Genomic DNA, 24,669 nt, shown 5'->3' with positions numbered 1-24,669 from the left:
ATACACTAGACCCTATTTAAAGTCTTTACTTGCTTCTATGACAAAATACAGAGTTGGGGATTTCCCTTTAATTGCATTTGTTTATTGGCACCAATCAAAGCTTCAAAGATTTTTTCTTTGACAGCAGCTGGCAGAGACTATGGCATGCTCCACATGCCAGGATAGAGTGTGCTGGCTGAGAGAACACAGTGAAGTACCACTGAGAAACACAGACCTTCCTGGAAGGACAGTGTGTGCTCTGCAGCTCCAGGAAGAGGGAAGGGGATGGGAGGGAGGGGTGTGCTACAACAATGAGGAAAAGCATTAAAAAACTAAGCTTGATTGTGTTGCAACTGAAAACCACTGAAACTAAACCATCACCTTTGCTCTTGCCAGCTGAGTCTGGGTTAAGACAGCAGGAGCAGAATTCCCATGCATGGATGCATTTCCTCAGGACAAATCTGTGGAAGTCAGCTCAAGGGCATTTCCCACCCATCCTGCCTGCAGGCCTGGCACAGGCAAGACAGGGGAACAAGAGGATCTGAACTGCAGTATTACTGATAATCCCAGATGTTAAGCAGCCCCTTGGGGCTCCCCAGGAGCTTGTGGTAGCTCAGACACAGTTCAAAGGCCCACCTGCAGCAATTCCACAGTCTGCTTTTGCCCCACTACTAAGGCCAAACACAAACTTAACAGTTAACTTTCTGGTTCCCATACTAAAAGCAAGTAGTGAGGGTCATGCTGCTCCTGGAGAATGTTTAGAGTGAGTACAATGGAGGTGTTAATGACATTTTAAAGTCAACTCATGAGACAATTATTCATTTACAAGGGTTTTGGCTTTTTTTGTTTGGGTGTTCTTCATTTTTCTTTTGAAGGGGTGGTATAGTATGTCTATCATTTGGCCTGTTTTAAGGTAAAATCCCTGCTTTTACACAGTCTCATACTCTTTTCATAGAATTCCAGTTCGCCATCAGCCCAACTGACTTCTTTGGTTGCAACAGTAATGTTCTTGTGGTTTTTTTTCTTGAACACACAATACAAGAAGTATTTACACCACACTACTCTCCTCCATCCTGTACCAGTATCTTTTATATTCTCTAAAATTAATTTCCTGGCCTAAAGGATGAAGTATTTGAGAAGGACATGGATACGAAGAGGGGAGAAGGATACTCTGGTACCTAAGGCTGGGTTAGTGGCTATTTCTTGAATCTTGCATAACTTGGTCTAGAATGAAATATAATGGACTCATGTCCCTGTTAGGCCTGCAAATACAACACTACAGCATCTTTAGCCACATCTAAAATGTAGCTGGAAATAGTAAAATAACTGGCACCAAGTTGTACTTGACCCTCAAGCCGCAAACTGCTACACAGCTGTACATGTTTGTGCTGCTTGCAAAAGAGTGTGGTGGCTGGAATGTGTGTGTAGCTGGGCTGTGAACTGTTATAGTCAGTGACAGACACTGACTTTTGTATACAACACAGTACACGTTAGTGTAAACTAAAGATGTCTTTTTAAAAACAGTGTCTTTCTGAAACAGGAATGTTGTTACAGCTGTTAAACACTGTAATAGGAAACAGAAGGCTAAAGTCAACTGTCTTAACTTTCCTCCAAAGCGTGATCACTTTCATAAAATACCTTTCAGCTTACTTTGCCAGAAAACAGACTGGAAACAGGTACTACAAGGAAACTGTAGCAGCAACACACTGGTGAGCTTGAACTTATCTGTAACTCTTGTTTTAACGTTCTGCAACTGTGTTACCAGACACCATCCTTTGAATTCATGCTTACAACAAGGGGGGAAAAAAATCCAGGAATACATCTATAACAAGAAGAAACTTAAGGTACTAAATGAAGAAAGGGCTAATATCATCATTATTTCATCAATCATTAGGGCAGAATTTGACACTTTTAAAAAAATAACACAATTTTTCTGACTACAATACACTTATTTGGCATAGAACTAGGGTAAAGTTTGGTTTTAATAAATAAACCTGACTTAGAAAATTAGCACATGATTGTACTCTCCTCTTCGGTTACTCTTCCACACATTGCACAACACTGCTGGATGTTTTTAGCAATGTGTTTTCGTAGGAGTGCTTACAGCTTAAGCAAACGCCCCAGTGTTCTTATATTGACTGCCCACCTGGAGCCGACTTATTCCCCACTTAATAAAGCTGCACTTACAAGCTGACGACACTTAGTACTTGAGAAAGTTGACTTGGTGGCTCCCAGGTAAATAAAAAAAAGTGTTGTGTAAGCCAAATCTGGACATTGGACAACACTACGAGCAAGATGGTATCAGCAGCTCGGTCGCCCTTGCTCACAGGAGTTTTGCAAAAGAGTTTGCCCCGAGCGAGGGTGAGCTGCAGCACCAAGCAGCAAACGTGCTCCTACAGCGTGGGGACCTGTAGGGAGCGCAGGGGGGGCCCGGCAGCACCCTCATCCCGCACCCCTGGGGGACAGTCCCGAGCCCCGGTCCCTCCGCCCCGCCCGGCCCCGGGGCCCGTACCCGCCGCAGGGCCTCCTTGGCCCGGGCCAGGTGACCGCGCAGGGCCCTCCCGCGCAGCTCCTGGAGGCTCTCGAAGTACTCATCGTCGCAGCGGCGGTCGGCGGCGAACAGCGCGTCCAGCACCACGCGGCCGCCGCAGAGCTCCAGGGCCCAGCCCAGGTACAGCTCCAGCGCCCGGCACAGCTCCTGCAGCTCGGCCTCGCCCGGCGCGGCGCCGCCGGGGAACAGCACGGCCCAGAGCCCGCCCGCGGCCGCGCCGGGCAGCGCGGAGGGCAGCGCGGGGAAGGCGGGCTCGAGGCGCGGGCACAGGGCCGACAGCTGCCGGTGGACGCCGCGCAGGGCTGGCGCCGAGAACAGCCCGGCCCAGCTCTGCGGGGCCTGCTCCGCCGCCTCCGCCCGGCCGTGGCAGGTCACGGCGAACGCGCCCTCCGCGCCGTTCCAGCCCACGAGGAAGCGGAGGCGCGGCGGCGGCTGGGGCTCGGCGAAGGCGGTGTCGCGCACGGCCACCCACCCGTCGAGGCTGTCAGGCTGCGGCTCCATCGCGACAGCGGCGACAGCGCCCGGGCGGGCCCGGAGCGAAACAGAAACCGGCCGCGGGCGGGGCGGGGCCACGCGTCGCGTCAGCGGCGGCTCGCGCGCCCATTGGCGGGCGGAGCAGGGGGCGGGGCCGTGACGCCTGAGGGGCGGGGCCGTGACGCCTGAGGGGCGGGGCCGGGGCGGCCTCCACAGCGAGAGTGGAAAATAGACAGGAAAGGGAGCGGGAGGGGCGGCTCTGGGAAAGCTCGTTCTTTGTAGAATCGTGGAATGGTTTGGGTTGGAACGGGAGCTTGAAGATCGCCTCGTTGCAACCCCCATGCCGTGGGCAACCTTCAGCTAGATGAGGTCGCTCGGAGCCCCATCCAACCTGACCACCTCCAGGGATGGGGCATTCAATACTTCACTGGGCAACCTGTGCCAGCGCCTCACAACCTTCACCCTCAGTAAAGAATCTCTTCCTAGTGTCTGATCTAAGCCTACTCTCAATTTGAAGCCATTCCCCCTTGTCTTTTGCGATTCTGTTAGGACAAGAGGGTACACTCTTAAGCTGTGCCGGGGGAGGTTTAGGTTAGACATTAGGAAGAATTTCTTTAGAGAGTAATTCGACATTGGAATGGGCTGCCCAGGGAGGTGGAAGAGTCACCATCCCTGGAGGTATTTAAGAGACTGGATGTGGCACTTGGTGCCATGGTCTAGTTAACAAGGTGTTGCTAGGTCATAGGTTGGACTCAATGAACTCAGAGGTCTTTTCCAACCTGATTGATTCTGTGATTCTTGTCCTGTCACTACAGGGTCTTGTAAATAGTCTTGCCCTATCGTTCCTGTAAGTTCTCCCTTCAAGTACTGAAAGGGAAAATTTTTGTGAAATAAGCAGCTACTTCTGCGAGGAGCAGCAGGCAGGAAGCAGGGGACACACAGTCTTTTGGGAAGGAGCAGCATCCTTGGGTTTCTGCCACTGCCTAAGGGAGAGCCCCAGCTGCAGGTGGTTCTCCTCCCACCCAGGATTCCTGTAGTCACTGAGAAACACGAGTCCTTGTCGTGTCAGAAGGCAGGTGAAATCCCACACTCCTTCCTCACAATGCCCTGTGCCCATTTGCCCTGACATCCAACTCAGCCCTGAGGTTGCCACACTTTGTATAAATACCACCCAAACACCGACTCCGGGGCCGCTGAGGAGCAGTGTTTATATGTTGCCTCTCCCTTATTCAGGCCCTGTGTGCAAGGCTGAATGCAATTCGTGGCGCACAGAATGTTATGTTCCAGTCTTTGGCAGCGAAGCTGACACTGCTAATTTTTCAATAAATTAAGGCATGCAAGATAGTGTAGTGTAATACAAAGAAAAAATAAGTTCTAATTTGAAAAATTAATAAGATGTCAGACAGCATAAATGTTAACATTTCAGCAGAGGCTGCATCATTTATGTGAAAACATCTCTGCTCTGATCTTACAGATGATGAAGGTGCTGTTAGTGGTAATGAGACCGTGCCTACATGGGCAATTAACTTGTGATTCCTTATCAAACAGCAAACAATGGCACTGCTCGGAATGTGAGAAAATGACACCAAGTTTAATTGGAAAAGGAGGAAAAAGGAGAGCTGTGACAAGATTGTTTCCCCTTGTGCTGTCTCCTGAGCCCAAGACACATATAATGCAATGTTCTCAAATGTGCTTAAAAGCCTCCTGCCAGCAAGGCTGGCTTGGTAGCATGTTCACAAGCAACAGACTGTGTGTGGGTTTGAGCAGACACACAAAGCTCAAGTGCTACAGCAATCAATAATCAGTGCTAATACACAGCCTCGTTTTTATCGTATGGACCTCTACTCAGTGTAGACTGCAGGGATATGTTCCCGTGAAAACCCACTGACCACTTTCTTCACTATAATTAGCTTTCCAGAGGTCTGGCATACACATAGAGTGGGGATGTATGTGTATGTATAACAAGCACATGTAACAGTATGATTTCTATTTTTTTCCTAAATTCTGAATTTTAATATTTCTTTCTAATATATGATCATGATTCCAACTCAATCCCATAGTAAAGCTTCTGCTAACTTAATAGAGAGGACTTTGCCAGTAAGTGTTTGCAGAGAACAGAACAGACGCTTCCATGTAGTTGTGCAGCAATGCTGTAAGCATGTGTCCAGCCACGTGAGTTAGTTTGTGCTGGATGCAGGTTCTGTGTATCCCATACATGATAGTCTGCCTAACAGCCCAGCCTTGGAAATCACACCCAGAGGCAATGACTGCACTCTGCAGGGTTTATTAATACCACCTCTGAAAGTGAGAGGGTGCTCTGGCTTTAGTGAGGGCTCTCTATAACCATTCTAAGTACTTCAGATCCAGGAATCAACCTTCAGAGCCTTTTCTTGGTGTATGACATTCATCCTGGTGACACTCAAGTAGCACACTGCTGAAGGACAGCCGGGGCACATCTATATTTGTGCCATTGCTCATTGCTGGCATGTCCCTATCAGAGCAAAGAGGTAGGCTAGGGTTACTGCAATGCATCTTCCAACTGCAGTCATAGGAAAGTGGCGAGGAATTGCTTTCGTGTGAATTAATTTTTACTAGGGGAAATAGAAGTGAACTTTGATGCCATCTGAGCTATCAGAAGAATTTATGACGTCTTAAGATAGAAGGCAAGTTTTTAGGTAGTAACATTCTTTGTTATATATTTACGATAATTGACGGTCACGGACTTAAACATGCTTCGTGTAATTGTATCTGTGCCTGTAAACTGAGCAAACACTGAGCAATCATCTGAAAATCTTATTTAGGCAGCAGGGTTCCAGACAAACTTAATTATGCTCATTTCAATTTATTTTATTTTATTTCATTTTGGTAGGAAAAATACATGTTAATTCACTTTTCTAATTAGTAGTAGCTTCTAAAGCAAGTCTTACTGTTATAATTATGGTGGGAAAAGCCTTTGCGGGAGCCAGACAACATTTTCTGGTATGTGTCAAGACCTTTTCTCTGTTTAACATGTTAGAATTTGCCTGATTTATTTTATTGCCTTTAGCATAAATGGTATTTCTGCCTAACTTCTGTGTTTTTGTCTGTAGTAGGATATTGCTATAGCTGTAGAATCCACACTTTGTCTGCAGTGCCAGAATATAAACAGTGAGCTTCTATGTGGGTTTTCTTACACATCCGTAAGGCTGGACTGAGTCAGGAATATAAAAACAGAGAGTGCAAAGTTTCTCAGTATTTTTCACTAGTTCAAGAAGTTGTTTTCTAGTAAGTGTTGATAAAAATTTTCTGACTGTGTTGACTTTGTTAGCTAAGTAATCCTCAGGAAAATTAGTAAAATACTGATGAAATAAATTTGAGGTAATAGCAACTACTCAAAACTACAAAGACCATAAAAAGTAGTTTGAAAGCAAACTTGTGTGAAAGCTTATCCAAAAGCTCTGATGACACTGGCGTCTGATTGATCTTTTGACTTTTATTTTTCAGCAAAAAAGTGGTTTTAAAGCTTTCATATGCTTCACTTATCTAGGACTAGATGTAACTACAGGCTCATTAATATTCAGCTGAAATCTTTCCATGAACTCTTCTGCTTGTGGTAGTAAACTGCTGATAAAACTGATCTGAGTAGTTTTGTAGCCATGATTTCATTCATGCTGGTGAGCAGTGGAAAGCTGTGGGAAGGTTTCAGCTCTGACAGAGCTGACTCTATACTGGCATTATTTCATTGCTGTTGTTAATACAGGCTGGTTGGAAAGAGTGGGCTTGAAGAGTCAGCATTAAAATTGCCTTTGCACCTTTAATGTTGTCCCACGTGCATCTGGGATATGCTTTATCATACAGCTTTGTATGTCACCTCCACGTGCTCTTTTCACACATCCCTCATTGCACAGAATGGATAAAATGTGCAAGGTCCGTGTCAGAGCAGACATTTCTCAGCTCACAGGTCAATGACCTGCCTTGCTCCCTAGTTATTGTGTGCTTTATAATGGAGACCATCATTGATATTTTTTCTAAGCTTCTTTTATGTTAAAATATATATTTTTCACAGCACCTGAGAACTGTGAACACCCCCAAAAGGCACTATGTTTTCCCTGCAGTATTTTAAAGAAAGGACCCAAGACCTGGACTCAAGTTTCAGTATTAAGAATAGCAACTTGAAAAATCCAGAACAGGATTTTTCAGGGCATTTTCTAGTGTGTTATGTGGCATCACTGGTCACAAGAGAGGACGTTCTACATTATGCCTGACTGACAGTTCAGAAAACACTCTTGACAGCAGCTGAAGGGTGAGCAGACTTCAAACCAGGCCATTTCCAATTGCACAGAACAGCACTAAATGTGCTTGAAGCACAGCAGTAGTGTTGAGCTCAGGACAGGGCTAGTCCATAGTTTGGAAATCAGGCATGAGGGTAACAGATGAGTCACTCAGAAAACAGGATGCACACCAGAGACAGCTCTTTGCTGTGCTTTGCATAGAGGTGAGAAAAAAATAAGCCTCCCATGGCTTCCCTTCAGAAGCTTCACTCAGGAAGTGAAGCTACTGGCTGTGGTCTTTCCCATGCCTACCTCCAGGACCTGGGCAGTCCTCAGCCAAATCTATTCCATCTACATATTTTTAAGCAAGAAAAACTCATGCTTTATATCTAAGTATGTAGCTAAAGATCTTTCTTATCTTTTACAAGATTGAGACTCGACATCTCAAAAGCCTTGCTGAGGATACCAATGTCATCCAGATCTGGCAGCGCAAGAGAGTATGAAACTAGTAGCCAGTCACGTGGCCATTCAGCTTCCCCACCAGTCCCAGAGTCTAGTGAGACTGAGTCTGAAGGTTTGATATTTTATCACATGGATCTTTATGGATCAAAGGAGAGGTTTGATATCTTTCCTGAAGAGCTGTCTGGTCGAGAAGACAGATCTCTGGGGGATACAAGACGAGAATCTGTATTGAGTAGTGAAAAAGTTCAGTGCTCACAAGAAATTGGCTACGACATGGAAAAGGAGGTTGCAGAGCTGGCTAAGATGTATGGACTTGATGAGGATAAAGAAAAAGAGCTTGAGCTTCTTGAAGGACGTGTGGAGATGGAGAGCAGATGGCCACCTGCTCGCACAAAAAAAGCAGGATCACAAGGCTCCACAAATAACGCATCAAAAAGCAGCACTTCAGTGAAAGATCAAAGTCAAAGCACAAAGCAACAAGGACTTCCTGGCGAGGCTTCTCAAGATGAAGATCAGAGCAAAACCAGAGCAGATGATGAGGTTGAGAGCAACATATGGTCCAGAGAGGGGCTTAGCAGTGGCGGCATGTCAGATGAGTGGAACAGTCAGGCTGTCAGTGAGGAGCAGGAGGAGGAGGAAGAGGAGGAAGTGGCGAATGTTTTTTGTTCTACCTGCAAGATACCAATCCGAGCTTTTGACAAACTATTTGGTGAGCACAAGGATCATGAGGTGACTCAACTGCCCAATGCCTTGGAAAGTGAAAAGGTGAGAGTAATACAGGTGTACTGGGGTGCCTCTAAACCACTGTTCAGACATAATAAGAATCACACTGGGTGTTTTGTAGGAAGAGATTCATAAAAACATGTGCAAGTTAGAAGAACAGATTGCTCAGATGGAAAATGTTGCCAGCCATTTGGAGGAAATCTTCCTCACTGTAGAGGTAAGGCATTTTTTCTTGGGCTAACTTTATGGTACTGGTGTTAAACAATTTTGACAGTCATATTGACACTCATAGTGTTCAGTTGTTGATGAAGTGAGTAATTATAGTAACAGAGCACAGAGTTACCTCAGGGTTTGCCTAGATTGAAGTACTCAGAAAAACTAATCCTAATGAATTCTTTATGTGGACTAATGAAACCATATTTAGCATTTGCATAGAAATTTGCATTCAGAAATGAAGTGCCCCCCCCTCCCCTCTCAGGTTATCTTAGTTTTAAATGGCCAAAGACCTGTGATCTAGCTAGTCCATCCTGACTGCACCCCTTGTGTTCCCTCGGTTTCATTCACAGAAGTGTCAGACACAGGCAAACCCCTGGACCAGCTGCATCAAGCTGATGACTTCAAGGGTTGTGCTCCTGCTTGGCTGCTGTCAGCTTGGCCCCAGGGGAAGGGGGTCAGCTGGCAGCAAGTCAAACTGAAGCAATGACTCAAGGCACCTGTGGTCTTTTTTCTGCTCCATGTGGCACAGGAGGACATCGGTGCCCGAGCAGTGGGTGGCTGCTGGCAATAAAGCCTTGCCTGCTCCTTAAATCTTCCTTCCTAATGCTTTCTCCAGCAGCAAGCGAGGATATCAGCATTAGCTGCTCAGCTCCCCCAGCACAAATCCATGGATCCCACTGGGTTGCCATGGTTTCTCTCATGGAAGGATGTGCTTGTTGGTGGAAACGCTTGTGAGATTACGCCTAGGATATAACCTTGTTGTGCTCCCTGGGCTTAGGTTGCCTTGCATCTTACTTTTTGTTATAACTCTGTTGCTCTTATGTCTGGAACAAAATCCAACATTCTTTTGTACCTCAGTGGAGTGAATGATCAGAATGCATTCCCCTAAAATGCAAATTAGTCAAATTCCATCTTCTGTGTACTGGCATTGTGTCCTGGCTTTGTGAATTAAATCGTGACATTGCCTCCCTGGTAAGGAGAATTTTAAGCAGACTTGGAGTTTTCTCTGGATGACCTATGGATCAGGCTTGATGCCAAGATACAAACCCCCAAATGCCTTGCAGGAAAATTTTGGAAGGCAGGAGCAGAACTTTGAGGTGCATTACAACGACGCAGTACAAGTGCTTGCTCAAAAGTACGAAGAACAGCTGGAAGCACTGGGGGAAGAGAAGAGGCAGAAGCTGGAAGCTCTGTATGAGCAGCTGGTCAGTTCTGGGAAACTTCTCGACACCTGCAAGGAACTGACAGACAAAACCCATGAACTTTTCCTGGAAAATGACAAAGCTGAATTTATGAAGGTAAAGAGCTTTAACTGTTAAGGCCCCTTCTAAGTGCTTTTTGCTGCTTGCAAGTAGTCCCCAGCCAGGAAGTTCCAAGCGGCTTTATTCTGGAGAGCATTCGGGGTGCTCAGTCCATGCTGCTGTCAGTGCTCCAGGTTCTTGCCATGGTGGCATCAACTTAGTAGGGCAACACAACTGGGGCAAAATGCAGAAGCAGAAGTTTGTAATTTGGATGCTCATTGATTTGTGAGTCACACTGGGGTTCAGAGGGAAGACATCTCCCTAGAATGCTTATCTCAGGAAACTCTGGAAGCACTTAGTGTTCATTGCCTCTTGCAGGCTCAGCTCTCTTGCTCTATTCTGGGCTCAGAGCAGGCAGGCTGATGCAATCACTTTGGAGAACGTTTCTTTTTCTTCCTCATTTTTTTGGAAAGTTCAGCTGAACAGGAGGCTCCAAACTAAATACATCAGGAGCTCCTGCAAAGCAATGGATGCCTCCCTCTCTTCAGATGGTGTCAAGAAGTTATTTTGCTTTGGCAGGTAGAAAAATAATTGAGGAAAAAAAAGAGAATTTTCACTGCTGATGAGTGATTGCTCTAACCTGAGATGTCTTGTGACTCAGGTGGATGGGAGCATTCCTGTAGCACAGCCACAGTAACTTATGAACTGGACAACAAACCAATCTCCTAAACACCTCCAGTCTGCTCCAGTGGATCAGTTTGCTATGGCACTTCAACTTGCTGAGTTCTTCGCATGAGCTGACTTTTCCCATTCCTTTGAATCCCTGGAATAACCTTATTTTCTCCTTAGCTTGTAAACAGTTTTACATCACCCCTAAGAACCATTATTCACCAAGAAGTGAATACCTGTTGGTCACGAGCTCTCAGCTGCTTAGGTTTCTCCAGGGACTGTACATCTGTCTTCCAGCTACATGCACTGCTCATATTCCCTCTGGTGCAGATCATTTCACTCAGTTCTTTTCCCCTGTTTTTGAGTTTTGTTTGTGAAGAATCTGTTTGCACTTCAGACAACTTAGGAAGGAATCAGCCTAAGTCTAATTGGGAGGTCACTGCCTGATATTGCACTTTATTCTACTGTAAATTGAGCCCAGATCTGTCCCTTTGAATGGACAGTTAGACATGACTTTGTTCTCAGATCTGGGTGGCAGCCAATCATGTCACTCCAAAGGCTGCATTTGGGGCAATTTATGTAAGACAGGTTAACAGCATGATGTAGTCTGACTCTGGACTTTTCCATCTTTAACACTCTCTCTCTCTCTTTTTCTACAGGCAGCAGTAACCATGGTTGACAGGTAGTATCACAGTCTGGGATTTTGTGTCACCTTTTTTCCTGTTAAATGGACTGGCTATTGGAGATACCTGCATGTTCTGGACTTTGTTCAGGCACACAAATGTTGTCTAGGCCACTAGAGCTATTGAAATATTTAGTATTTCTGTTTTAAACTGCATCAGGAGAAGTTGCTCTAAGAAGTATAACAGTCAAAAGTAGTTCATATCCAATTTCAGGAAACCCAAAAGGAGAGTTAGAGCCTCTGTTAAATCACTGTTTTCATCTTAGTCATAAGGAACTAATTTCACTGACTGAGAAACAGGATTGCTAAAGATCTCGAAAGAAATGCTCTGGATACAAATGGGACTAAAACTGAGCTCCCTAAATAGATTAGTAACAGGCTTATTTATGCATCAATATAGCAGGGTAGAAAGTCGAGCTGTGGGAACTCAAAACAAATACTGAAAGATTTTGGAGCAGTTGGAAGAAGTCTTAAGGAACACTAAAATAATTGCAAAAAACCCACCTCTTTTAATTGACTATAATTGTTAATGAAAACACAGAGAAAAGATACCCCTTTTTTTCAAATTTACGACACCTAGAGCCACAAGGTCCTGAATTAGTAGGTGTTGTAAATTCAAAATAATGAAAATTATGGAGCTAATAGATTACCTTGCACAGAGAGGTTGGGGAAATCTCACTCCCCTGCTCAGTGGGAGTGCAGTATGCAGCAGCCAGCTCACTCATGAGGGGGCACACAAAGGAGGTCCCTCAGTCCCATCAGCATCCAGCTCTCTTTGGCATCTTGGAGCACTGATCCAACATATCTCCAAGCAACAGGCATGGGGGCCTGAGCTTTGTACAACTAAGAAAACAAAATTTTAATGAAATACATGTTAATTTGCAGTGTGCTGTTCTTTTTCTCTTATAAATAGGTATCTCCAACACTATGGTACTTACAATTAGAAATATAATTTTTTTCCCTGCAACTACAGGCTGGAAGAATTCTTAAAGCAAGAAGTGAATTTAGAGCTTTCAACACTACCAGACTTTGAAGAGCGGGTCATAGATTTCTCTGAAGTTGAACAACTCATGAACTCCATTAATGCTATTCCAGGTACTCTTCCTATCTGATCATTATTTCAGACTTATTTACATTTAATTAAGGATATGTATTAAACAGAAATCTATTACTTCTTTTAAAGGAGAACAGCAAATGCAGGATTACCTTCTCCCTAGTTTTCATTCCAGGGTTGTTTTTTGTTTGCATCTATTTACAGAGACAGTGGCAGATATTTTTGGATATTATTTTTTTTCATTTGTTTTCAGTATAAAATTACCAGAACTGCTAAGTTTGGCCTTCCCTGCTTTTGCTGGATGATTTCCTAGAAGACTGACAAAGATTACCCCCTTCTATTGAGGGGTCAGGCATGCTTAGTTGGTGATAATGTGTCTTACCTTGTAGTTGCTTGAAAGAAAGAGAGGAACACCAGACTGCTTTAAATAACCTGCACAGCCTCTCTTGATAACCAGATTTCAGTGCCTTGTTCCTCTGCTATTCAGCAAATTTTTTTCCTATTAACAGGAAACAGAACAAAACACAGTTTTAATTTAAAAAAATTAAAATCTTTTCTGGGGCATCACAAATGGTCAGAAAGAGCAGTTTTTATGCACAAATACTGTGTTTTCTTTAAAGTAAAACAGCATTTGTTACTTGTTTGCTTGTGCTGCTGACCCCCTGTTGTACAGCTCTTCCCCCATCCCCTCCAGAGGCTCCAAGCCCCTGGGGGGTCACAGTAGTGCAGGCTTGGCAGATGTTGCTCACTGGTGAATCCCAGCTCCCAGAGCAGGGGAGGTCGAGTTTACAGAGAAGGGGTAGGCTGAGGCTTATTTATTTTGTTGTTTTCATTTTAATGTGGAGAAAGACTAGTTCTCACACACCAGTAACCTGATTATTATCTGTAACTGTTTACGGAATCAGCTCCTGACTTTTCTCCATGTGGGAGGAATATGACCCCATTCAGTGCCAAGGCTTTGTGCAAACACCTTTGTGAGAGGAGAAGGACAATACACCAGGCTTATACATTCAAAAACTTACCTGTTTTCCCCTCTGCAGCTCCTTGTGCCCCTGTGATCAATCCCCAGGCTCCAAATGCAGCAACTGGCACCTCACTGAGAGTTTGCTGGGGCCTCTTCTCAGATGACACTGTGGAGGGATATCAACTGTGCTATAAACCAGTGAGCAACGAGAGGCACAGTGGTGAGCAGGCAGGTAAGGAGGCCTGGACCCAAGGGGGCAAAACCAGCTGGTTCCAAAGTACTTCTGGACTTAATGTGGCAACCAGTGCACTTTCTGTGCCCTCTCTTTGTCACCAAAACTGTCATATCTGCCACTACATTTCCTTCTGGTTTTGTCCCTCTTCCCCTGCCAGGTCTGCCATGCTGCTGGCTGCAGCAGGACCCATCACAGCAGCAAAGACAGGAGAGGGCAGAAGCAGGGATAGCAGAAATGGGAAGGGGACAATGGATGGAGTCGGGTCTCAACAGTAGCATTTCCTTTCCTGGAGGGTGGGCACTGAATTAAGCACACATGTGCTGCATCCAGTGCAAAGCACAGTATTTTTAGAGACCAAATCATCACATTATCGGCACACCCACTGAAATCCCCTTAGTGATTTTACAGTTTCTCTCAGTGCTAATAATAGGCTGTAACTCCCTATGATGCACATGCACAAAAAAAGAAAAGAACCACAGAACCATCCTAAAATGTCCCACTCTTGTGACAAAGCTGCTTTTGCTAATAAGATTCTTGCAGAACCTGCAAAAGTGGAAGCCAGTAGAGGTGGAAGCTGGTTAGTTCAGAAAGAAAAGCATAAACTATGCAAATTTTCTAAGATGAAGAATGAGAACTGGGTAGCTCTTGTCCCTCCACTAGGATGAGCTGAGCAGTATCCCTGCAGTAGGAACATGCAGGGTCTTTTGGGAAAAAAAAAATTAGTGACAGGTGGGTGATCTTTCTTTCTGGATTTTGGATTCTGAGTGATGTAGCTTCTTCAGAAGCTGATGTGTTATCTGATTTATGCCTCTTTAGAGGAAGGCACGCTGAAACTGCCTGACAGCTAATCAAAGGGTGTGGAACACAAGGACCTCTCTTGAACTCAGCACACAAAACAACATGCCTCAAGTCCACTGTTTGAGGCAGCTTGGGGGAAGAGTGGGTAACTGTGTAAAAAAGCACTGTAAATGCTTCGTTGTTTTCGTTTCAGAGCATACCCTAAAAGTCAAAGAAACATACTGCACCATTACTAATCTGTTGCCGAATACACAGTATGAATTTTGGGTCAGTGCTTTAAATGCCTCTGGTATCAGTCCACCAAGTGAAAGAGCAGTTTATGTGACAGGTAAAAATATTTTATTCATACGACTATGGGACCTTCCTAGTGAAATTCACAGTCATCTCTGAATTTTATGCCAGTAATGCTTTTTGGGCACTTTGTTTCTTCTGATGTAAGCCTACTGATTGCATGAGAATTCCCTGCTTTCACTTGGACAGCCTATCAGGCCAGTTGTCCCTGCTTTAGAGTTGAAGAAAGAGAATCAGAAAGACAAAATAATTTCTTTAAATGCAAGGATGTAGAGCACCTGCCAATAAGGCTCAAGTCTCCCAGTTCTGTCAGATGGATGTCAGCTCTCCTTTTATTGGCCTATAGGTATTTTGCAGATTCCCATACTATGCTGTCCTTTGTAACAGCAGTTCAGTCAAACACATTGTGTGAAATCCAGACATCAGATCGAGCAAGCCAGAGTAAGACCTTCAAGTACTGGTTCCAGATGTGTTTGACATCTTAGAGCAGAGAAGAGATGCGTTTTTATGACAAAGATAAAACTAACGATAGAAAGAAAACTGTTGTGTAATTATTCTCTATGTTACTACACTGTGTAATTCTCTTGGGACATTTATAGTCCAAATTAAGTATTTAAATGCTATTGTTAATTGCCCTGCCTGCTGTTTGTTGTCCATTGGGAAGCAGGTTTCTTTAACTATATAGTATTAGTAAACAACTTCATTCTATTTTTTTATGTCTTCAAAGCATGTTTGTTGCAAACATCTTCAAGCAACAACTTAGAATTGTTCTTTTGCCTACCTTTTAGCTCCTTCACCACCTATCATAAAGAGCAAAAAGATCCGAAGCTGTGAAAATGCAGCACTGGTGTGCTGGGAATCTGGAGACATTAACCCTGTCGATTCCTACACGGTTGAATTGTACAAGCTGACAGATGAACAAAACGATGATACTATTACTGAGTGAGTTACTGTTTCTTTGAGTCCCGTGACCCTTTTGTGAATTTACCTGTATAAACATTCCTCTTAGTAAAATTAATTGTATAAATGTTAATAAAAAATTACTATATGGGAATGAGCATTGGTATGGGAATAGAGCAGAAGCACCTGCTCCTGTCACAGACTTGCAGGTCTCTTGGCCCTGTTACTGTACAAGGTAGAGTGTTGATGGGTTACAAAAGAACCTGATCATATAATTTCTTCTTTGTTGTTCAGAAAAATAATCTCAAAGGCCTACCTTTGTTTTCTACCCTATAATTTTCCATGGATTTATTTTCTGTAGATCTATTGTTGGGATTCCTAACTGTGAAGTCCTAATTCACCTCCAACCAACACAAAGGTATCACATCTGTGTTAGAGCCCAAAACCTAGGTGGCTCCAGTGAAAGAAGTGAACCTGTCCTGATACACACCACAGGTACTGTACAGCTCAGAACAACTCCAGCAGCTTATTGTTGCATCTATTATCTCAACAGAAAGATTCCTGCTGGTTTCAATAGCCTCTGGATCAGGTTTTAATCTCTTACATCTAATTAGACACACCTGGTAACCTTTGAGGAATAAAAAAACCAACTTTTTGTAACAGTAAGTGCATTGCTTTAGCTCTGTAATTTAAAAAATATTTCTGTCCAGTACATTTGATACTTGAAAGTTACTAATTTTTAAACATTTTAAAAGACAGTATCAATCCAACGCCCCCAGATATCACCAGCTTGCCAAGTACTGACACACCAATGAGGAAAGTTGTAGTGTGATTTTACTTTACTTCAGAGATTTCCTTGTAATGATGCTACTGTTGGAAAGTATGGCTGAGACAGCACTTTCCAGAGTCATTTGGGTATGCAAAATCTTCCTCTGTATTCATTAGAACATCTCCAGCTTGGCTGGGGAAGCTCCAAGGGGTGGTTCTTTTATATTTATTAGGAAAAAGGCAGTCCAGCTTTCAGCTGGAAGCTTTGCTTTTGGCAACTGACACAGCATTAACAGCTGCTCCCAGTGCCACACTGCACAAGGATTAACCTACCCCAAAGGGAAGTTGGAAGCCCTTTCCCCTTCCAAACATCTAATTAAAGCTCATTTTGATGACTTAGAGGCACACACCTGTTTTCACCTTCATCAATGCTGAAATGACACTGCAACTTCACTAGTTTGTCTCAAACCTCCCACATCACTCAGATGTATTCACACCTTGCTCTTACCTTCTGTGAGAGATTTGCAAATTGCATTTATTCAGCAAGCTGACCACACAGCCATTAACTGAAAGGTTACATTTCACTAAAACCCCTATCTGCTACACATCAGTGACACCACAGAAAAGAAATCCTCATCCTCAAATCCCTAGAGAGGAAGACTGTCATTATGTTACCATCATTTGTGTGTATTCCAACTGCTTAAATCAAACTCAATATTTGAAATTGCCCATTCTGTTTGCACAGCATGTGTTTGTTTTCAGCAGCACATGCCTGTAATTGCCCTGCCATTGTTTGTATTGTATTTGCATTGAAGTAACTTGCAGTTTGATTATAATGATTTCATTTGGGATTAGCATGGGGAGATTTATCTTCTCTGAGTCTACATTATGCAAACAGCTGATGCAAATTGATCTGTCAACTGCAAGAACCCTCCTCCAACACTGTGAATGACCTTTGGTCCTTTCTGAGGTGGATACACAAGCACCAACCACAAACAGCAGCTGTGATGGACATGGCTGCTCATCCGAGCGCAGTGTCAGGTCGGCTTTGGGAAGTCTCCGTAGGAGGAAAGGCAGAGGCACTTTTACCCTGGGCTGGACTTACCTCTCTGAGGGCTGATCTGACAAGGGATCCCTTATCTTCAAACTCTGCCCTGCATTTATGTGGAAGAGTGAAGCCACGGAGAGGCCTTTAAGCCCCCTTTCTCCTTTCAGTGATTAAAACCAGATCACTTCAGCTCTGAGGAAAATCACTTGAAACCAGACAGTCCATCGCATCTCTGAATAGCCACTTCCTGTGCAATGCCTGCTGCTTTGAGCCCTGGTAGGGTTCAAAACCAGGTTAAGCCCCCTGCTTTTCGTAAGGCTGAAACTAAACATTGTTAAGATGTAAAACACCAATTATTAGAAAAATTTCAAATAGACAATCTTGTCCTCTCAGTGTCAGCCACAGATTCCTCCCGGAGCACTGGTAAATCTTTTTGGGGATCCAAAAAAACATTTCACCACACCCTTGCTGTAAATCCTGATGCTATAAGAAGTTTCTGGAGTTATCTTCAGGCATTTTCTCTTGCAGGCACCTGCTTCTACCTTAATGAGGACACAGCCCATCCTTTACTGGCAATCCTAGATGACGGATTTACAATTTCATGCGATGAACTGGAAAACCCAGAGTGTGATCTGCCCGTCTATGATAACAGCTTTACAAGGTATACTGAAGCACTTCACTTTATGTTTTTTAACAGATGCCAGGAAATGTCTAATGGGGCTTTCAGCAGCTCTTATTCATTTTGTGAGCTGAAATCTCTCTCTCTAACTGCTCTTTGGAACTTAAGCACCACTTGGAAGTTAATGCAAATTCTTAAAGAGGATTACAGATGCAATAGCCACAATTACATACAAACCTGCTTACATGTTTGGCACATTGAGCTAAATTTTTTAAGTGCCCCCAAAAAAATGCTAAGGAAAGGAGAGGGATCTGAAAACTTAACTCTTGCTGAAAGACATAACTGATACTATTTGGACTGACAGATTTTACTTTCAAAAAAGAATTAGGCCCTTTGTCATTGAAGTGAGAGACTAAGCTTGCCAAAATGCATGCTACCAGTCAAAACCACAGAAACAGCACATAACTAGGACAGGCATCTGCAGACACAGGATAATAGAAGTCCACAACTTAGTTCCTCCATGGAAACGCAATGTTACTAGAGAGCTCAGTAGAAAAGAGTCGGGGAAACAATCATTCTCTTCATTAAAGTCATCATGATAAGCTTAAATGAGATTTCATCTCACTTCCACAGAGTGCTTTTATGTTTCACAGAAACAGCCAGAGCTGGCACTTATCTCATTCTAAGGCTGAGGTTTTGGTACCACTGTGAACTTTCAGAAGTCTCTTTCATGCTAAGATACAGCTCTCATTACTATGGTCATTTTTGTTCACAGATTTTTACCCATCCATTTTGCATCATTCCTTTTCCTTCTCAAGCTGTAGCAGCACAGTCTCCACAAGTCCTGATTTCAGCAGCCTTTAAGCTATTCCCAAGACACCTATGTGCACTTGCAGTGAACTGTACACTTGCTTTAAGCAACTGCTGCTGCAGTGGCAGAGCAATGCTATTGTGCTGCATGTACCCATCCTTACACACCAGGCCCTCTAAATGCTGAATGCAGCTCTTTTTCAGCATTACCTAGAGGCAGGAGAGCTGTGTCTGCCAGCAACATCCTTTGCCTTTGTAACTTAAAACTTTAGACCCTACAACAGTAACATATTGGTTGTGTGTGTTTCAAACTTGCTGTCCCCTGTGACAACAACAGCTAACACACCATGTTCTTTTCCGGAGAAAAAGCTGAGGTGTAGTCTTAGAGGATTCATATTGTCCTCTTAAGACAAGTTAGGGTGTTTGGGAAGCTTTTACCACAGGTTATTTTGCCCAACTTCCTGGGTTCAGAACTTGTGCTTTTGCAGACTTGCATCTTCCAAGCACCCATTTCCTTTGACTCCAAGACTGTACCAGTAAATCAATCTGAAGGGTCTCTCTGTGGTACATTGTCTTTCCTACACATCTTTTAAAAGAGTTATCCTCTACATGGTTCCTATCACACATGCTAGGAGCCACAGTCCACTGTTTTCATGGCCCAGGTACCCAGCATATTCCAAGTTCTCCTACCTCATTCAATTCTTCCTGATCTCTTGAAATACAGTGTAGGAAGGTCTCCTCCCCCCAGCTGCCCCAGGAATTTCATGCTGTTACAGTGCTCAGTCCCTAAATGGTGAGTGACATTTAAAGCCCTGGGCTGTTTGGGAAGAAAATACAAGATATGTAGACTTTTTCCCCTGCTATACTGGGGTTCACCATAACACTCTCTTTTCTAGCAGGTAATAGCTTTCCTAGAAGACCCAGTCATTACAGGATGCTATTCTGAAAGTGCCCAGGGCACTCATTTATACAAAGCAACCCACAGGTAAAAACAAGACGAGTGCCACAAAGAAACCTGCAGGTTGTTTGTCAGTTCCTCAGCATGGGGAATTTGCTGCAGTCAAAAATCCACACTGCACTGCCAAGGAGACAGCAAAAGTGGCTCTCATTTATTGATCTGTAATGTCCAGGTATATACATACCTAAACATACCTAAACATTATAAAGAGCACTAGAGAGGCCCTGCCAAAGCACACATTCCTGTCTGTCTCCCACAGGTGTATTGCAATCCTGGGCAGTCTGATCCCATTTCCAGGAAAGCATTACTGGGAGGTGGAAGTTGAGGAAGATACAGAGTACAGAACTGGCGTGGCTTTTGAGAACACTCCAAGACATGGTCACCTGGGGGCAAACAACTCATCCTGGTGCATGAGGCATATCATCACACCATCAAGGTAAGGCTGTGGAGGCTGCAGGTCTCCTACAGGAACACCTCCCACATGTACACCTGCAGGCAGAACAGGAGAGATTTCATATCAGCCCAGACCAAACACTTAACGAGGGGCCTCTGACATTCGATCAGTGGCACTGTGAACTGGTCTTGGAAGGATTCTGGAACGTTTAAGTAAATCCTCCTGCTTAATGACATTCTCACATTGAAACAGGCAGTCTCAGGGACAAATCTGAATAAAACTGGAGTTACAGATTTTAGCTGTAAAGGCTACCAAAACCCCAGTGGGAAGACAGAGGTAACCCAAGTTACCCAGAAACTGTGTATCTGGCTAAACCCAGTTGTACCCAACTGGTTTTGATCTCTGTTCTATCTATGGAAGTAGGTCATACCTGTCTGCAGAAATGCCAGCTCCCCTCATGCCTCAGTTGCACTGCTGGACACTATTACAATAGCATCATTGCCTTTGACTCTCATGAGTGATCTGGGCACCCTGTGAAGCATCCAGGAGCAAGAAAACAGTCCCATCCGCAGGCATGCCTGAGCATTGCCTACTGCCTGCCTGGATGGCTCAGTGCTCAGCCAGAGGTGCCAGGGTGCTGCTGGGTCCCCCTGAATAGGGAGATGGGACAGCACCCTGCACTCAGCAAATGGCAAGGATGGAATAGCAAGGGCCCAAATCTGCCTGTCCTCTGCCTGCCGGTACAGGGAGGTTTTAGATGCACTCAGTTGGCTGGAGCCCTCACTCCTCCCCAGCACCCGCTGCTCTGGGCTGCCCAGCAGGGCAGCAGCTGCACAGCCAGTCCTCAGCAGTGCCAGCATCTGCCTTCCACAACAGCAGGAAATGCTGCTTCTAATGAGGAATGCCAAACCCACCACAGCTAATGATGCACGGCAGGCAGGCTAATTGGATTTCCTTGCTACTTTGAGCAAAGAGGTACTTGAGGTTTGTTGTCATTCTTCTGGAGCAATAAGCACGGACTCCAGAGAGAAAAGGAAGCTGGGCCATTGCTCAGCTTGTACTCACTTCTGCAGGGAAATTGTCTCAGGTTTGAGCAATGTGGGTGGAAGAGGTGGGTAGTGAATGAGGTGGCCCTTAGAAAATGCCAGATAACTCATTCAGCTGAATAAATCTCATCTCTGCTCAGAAAGGCACGTCTCATACATCTTTTTGTTTGCAGCATGCCACACTAGAGAGTTTGAGTAACTGTTTGAGTTAAACTAGCTGTTTGAGTAACTGTTAGGGGACCTCAGCATCACTTAGTGACTACATGGGGAGGGCTACCCTCATGACAAAGCTGTTTATGTGCAGAGCACCTTCCTGGCCTCCAATAATCCACAGTACAGGAATCACAATCACTCTGTAGTAAATGAACATAAAGACTGAAATTTCCCCATGAACACAGGCTGAGCAGGGAGGTCCTGTAGGAAAAAGCAGCCAAAAACATAATTTACAGAGTGGGGTTTGACAAACAATGTCCAACAGCCTGGAGGATGCTTGACCATGCTGTGCATCAGGCAGCCTCTGCTCCAGGGACTACAGTCCCTTGCTGCTGCTGTGAAGGTGGGCGTGAGCAGTTCTGTAACACTGGCAGGAAAGAGGGCTCAGCACCACAGGCCCTTAGGGAGCAAGTGGGCAGCATGGAAGTGCCTGGAAGGACAAGACTGAGTCACCTCACCACCCCCTCCATGGCAGGGCCCACAGCTTCCCAGGGGCAAGTCTTAGGAGATGACAATCAATAGTCTTTCTGGGGCAAACCCAACTGGCCTAAAAGAGCACAGCTCCTCCATGGAGAAAGGGACAAATTCAAGCTAAACCTAGGGGCAAGAGTGCACCCTTTGATTTATAGGACACCCATGCTGTCCTCTGAGGCATGGAAAAAGCCCATAAAGTTCCATCTTGTGCTCTGACCTTGTCCATTCACAGCCAGACTGGGATCTGAAACAAGCTTAGACAGGCAGGTGCAAGAGCTGTGGGATACGGCTGTGTGGAAGCACAGGGACACCTCCCCTTGGCAAACACAGCCACTGCTCAGCAGCGTGGATGGGACTGGGCATGCAGGAGGGACAGGACTGTGAATTGGGAAGTATATCCTGGAACACATCTGTGTGCTTCCCTTTGAGAGCAGCCAGGGTGCCCTCAGGTCTTTTGTGTTTCTTGCCTACAGGCACAAGTACGAGTTCCTGCACAGCGGGATGACGCCAGACATCAGAATTACTATTCCTCCTACAAGGATTGGCATCCTGCTGGACTACGAGAACTGCAGACTGTCATTTTTCAATGCAGATATTGCCCAGCACCTTTACACATTCAACTCACGCTTCCAGCATTATGTCCACCCCTGCTTTGCTTTGGAAACACCTGGTATCTTACGGATACGTACTGGAATTACAACGCCTCCATGGACTGCCCTCCTATAACCTGTGTTCTGCCACTACCACACCTACATCTGCCCTCTTTCAGCATCAACTGCTCCATCACACTTCCTGTAAACCAGCTGTTTCCCAAGAAGAGCAAAGCAACCTGACCCAGATCAACTGCCAGGCCTGAGCCCTTACGAGTTACATCCTCTTAGGAAGGATCTCAGCAGAAAGCCACTATGGTCACAAGATCCATCAGCATCTCAGAATTCTCCACTTAGAAACAGATACCATCCTTCTCAGAGCTGACACTGTCATCATGCAGCAGTGGCAGCTGGATCATTTGGGTGATCACTTAGGTGACCCCAATACCCATCTGATGCCCAGGGAACTTCCCAGTTCCAGAGCAATCATTAATTCTACTCCTGAGGCTGCTGAAGAGCCAAACATTCAAAGAAAAACAAAAATAGCAAAAGGCATGAATAGTGTACAGCTGCTAGAGCTGAAAACACTCCAACCATGAAGCTGATCTCACAATCAAGTTTTCTTGTTGCTACATGAAGTCTGTGACACGAGATAATCAAATACGCCTCCCCTGTGTGTGAACTGTTAGCGCCTACATACCCAGTGAGGCTTTCTGAAATACCCAAGCATGCACTACAGTCTCAAATATAAGACACTTTTACAGAATGCCCATGTTTCTCATTCACTCATCCAGGGAAAAAACAAAAAAACAGACAGGCTTTTTGCAGTGCTCCACTACCCTTAAAGAGAAAACAAAAGCATCACTTTTAGCTGTTTCTTTTTAGCTATGCTCATCTCCACTTGGGTGTAACCTCCCTCCACCCTCACAGATCTGTTCCCCCCCTAAACACTGAAGAATTCTCACCCCAGTGCTGTGCCCTTGAAGCTTTGGGTATCCATGGGGCTGGAAGGACTCTGGCCCAGCACTCAGTTGAGATGTCCTTGTTTAGGCTTCATTTCCAGACACCAGATGATCAAGACAGCCCTAAACAGCTTCATCCGTGTATGTCAAAACTACCTGAGCTCAATCAAGAGTCATTAACAGAGAAGCTTTTCCACAGATTTATTGCATGTTCATTACAAAATTCACTGATTCAAGTTTCCATTCTAGGGGATAGCCAGGAACAGGCAGGGGCCTCTTCAATATACAGGGTCTCTACAAATAAATGCCGCTGGCAAAACTAAGAGATTTGACATAGAACTGTGTATCAAAAGCTTGTCTGTTCTTTCCCAAATAGCTTCAGGCCTTCAGAAACCATAAAACCAGGACTAGAATACCTCACTACAGCAGTGATTAGGACCATCTGCTCTTGGATTTCTATTTATTTTGCAAGCCTCAAAAGATGGGTTTAGCAACGCTGAGCTATGCAAGTTCAGTCTCATTTCTTAGCCTACCCAGAATTCAGCCAGTTCCAGGGCAGAAAGGGTTGTTTGGGTCACCCTGTGAGACCCCCTCTAAGCGGGCCAGAGACTTTCAGTTGCTATGTCTGGCAGTGAGCAAAGGAACCTGTGTTCACCACAAACAGGTAACTCAGCCAGCAACCACTGCCAGTGCAGAGGGCAGGAGGTGGCCATGCACCCCGGTGATCCTGGCACAGCTATACCAGAGAAAGCAGCTCCTGTGCTGGGGAACGAAGTGGAGAGAAAGCACTATTCTTTGCTTAAAAATGTACACCTTGATTCTGTGTCCAAATTCCACCCACTGGAACATGTTTTACCTGTATCTGCCAGAAATTGAGAGCCCCACTCTTCTTTTCAAGTAGATACCTGAAAGAGTGTAAAACGCAGCTATCCGAGTAGAGGTGTGAGGATGTTTGAACCCACCATTCTGTTCCCCACAACCAGCTGTCACCTCAAGTGTTTAAACCATAGCTGTATCCTGGCACCAGGATTAGTCTTTCACCTAAAACCCAATCCAACATACTTTTCAACTGGTGAAATGAACTGGGAATCCCCAGGATTTCCCAACCCCCTGGCAGGACTGTGCAAGGACACCCTTGCAGTGGGACTCTACAAGTACCAAACAGTTCTATTATGTTCCCAGCTCGATGAATCTGTTGGAGAATGCAGGCCTGACGGCTGACTAGCCTGCTCAGCAGAATGACTCCAGTGGTTACTACCAGGCATGGTACAGGACAGCTAAGGCAGCAACAGAACTAC

At 44.8% G+C, this 24,669-nt stretch overlaps 3 protein-coding genes across 16 annotated transcripts in view; 1 reads left to right on the top strand and 2 right to left on the bottom strand.

The window, feature by feature from the left end:
- WHAMM (WASP homolog associated with actin, golgi membranes and microtubules) overlaps positions 1-13,431 on the bottom strand; it is a 25,144-nt gene extending 11,713 nt beyond the window's left edge. The window contains exons 1-3 of one of the 2 annotated variants that reach the window (XM_051796597.1): positions 13,324-13,431; positions 12,684-12,800; positions 11,898-12,090 (exon numbers count right to left, since the gene is read on the bottom strand). In XM_051796597.1, the coding sequence (XP_051652557.1) occupies positions 11,898-11,972 (75 nt within the window). In that variant the 5' untranslated portion in view covers positions 11,973-12,090; positions 12,684-12,800; positions 13,324-13,431. Of the gene's footprint in view, positions 1-2,491; positions 3,076-11,897; positions 12,091-12,683; positions 12,801-13,323 lie in introns of those variants that run through there. The other variant, XM_051796596.1, reaches the window with a different exon arrangement.
- FSD2 (fibronectin type III and SPRY domain containing 2) lies at positions 5,477-23,710 on the top strand. Of its 3 annotated transcripts, none has more exons than XM_051796613.1 (13): positions 5,477-5,667; positions 7,683-8,481; positions 8,561-8,656; positions 9,720-9,953; positions 11,225-11,247; positions 12,221-12,342; positions 13,342-13,497; positions 14,492-14,626; positions 15,378-15,531; positions 15,851-15,984; positions 17,834-17,966; positions 19,952-20,128; positions 22,293-23,710. In XM_051796613.1, the coding sequence occupies exons 2-13, from the start codon at positions 7,723-7,725 to the stop codon at positions 22,543-22,545; spliced, it is 2,376 nt and encodes a 791-aa protein (XP_051652573.1). In that variant the 5' UTR covers positions 5,477-5,667; positions 7,683-7,722; the 3' UTR covers positions 22,546-23,710. The 3 variants fall into 3 exon arrangements, with proteins under 3 accessions (XP_051652573.1, XP_051652574.1, XP_051652572.1); XM_051796614.1 differs by having other exon boundaries at positions 5,477-5,679; XM_051796612.1 differs by having other exon boundaries at positions 5,477-5,983.
- Positions 23,559-24,669, bottom strand: part of PDE8A (phosphodiesterase 8A) — a 155,266-nt gene continuing 154,155 nt past the window's right edge. For all 11 annotated transcript variants that reach the window (XM_051796609.1, XM_051796598.1, XM_051796608.1 and 8 more), the window contains one exon: positions 23,559-24,669. The gene's annotated coding sequence lies outside the window, so the exon portion shown is untranslated.

The sequence above is a fragment of the Manacus candei genome, unplaced genomic scaffold (assembly GCF_025592945.1).
Source record: "Manacus candei isolate 608988 ecotype Guabito, Panama unplaced genomic scaffold, ASM2559294v1 h1tg000046l, whole genome shotgun sequence".
Taxonomy (NCBI): Eukaryota; Metazoa; Chordata; class Aves; order Passeriformes; family Pipridae; genus Manacus; species Manacus candei.
The sequence above is the reverse complement of the archived record's forward strand: the minus strand, read 5'-3'. Positions and strand labels throughout refer to the sequence as shown.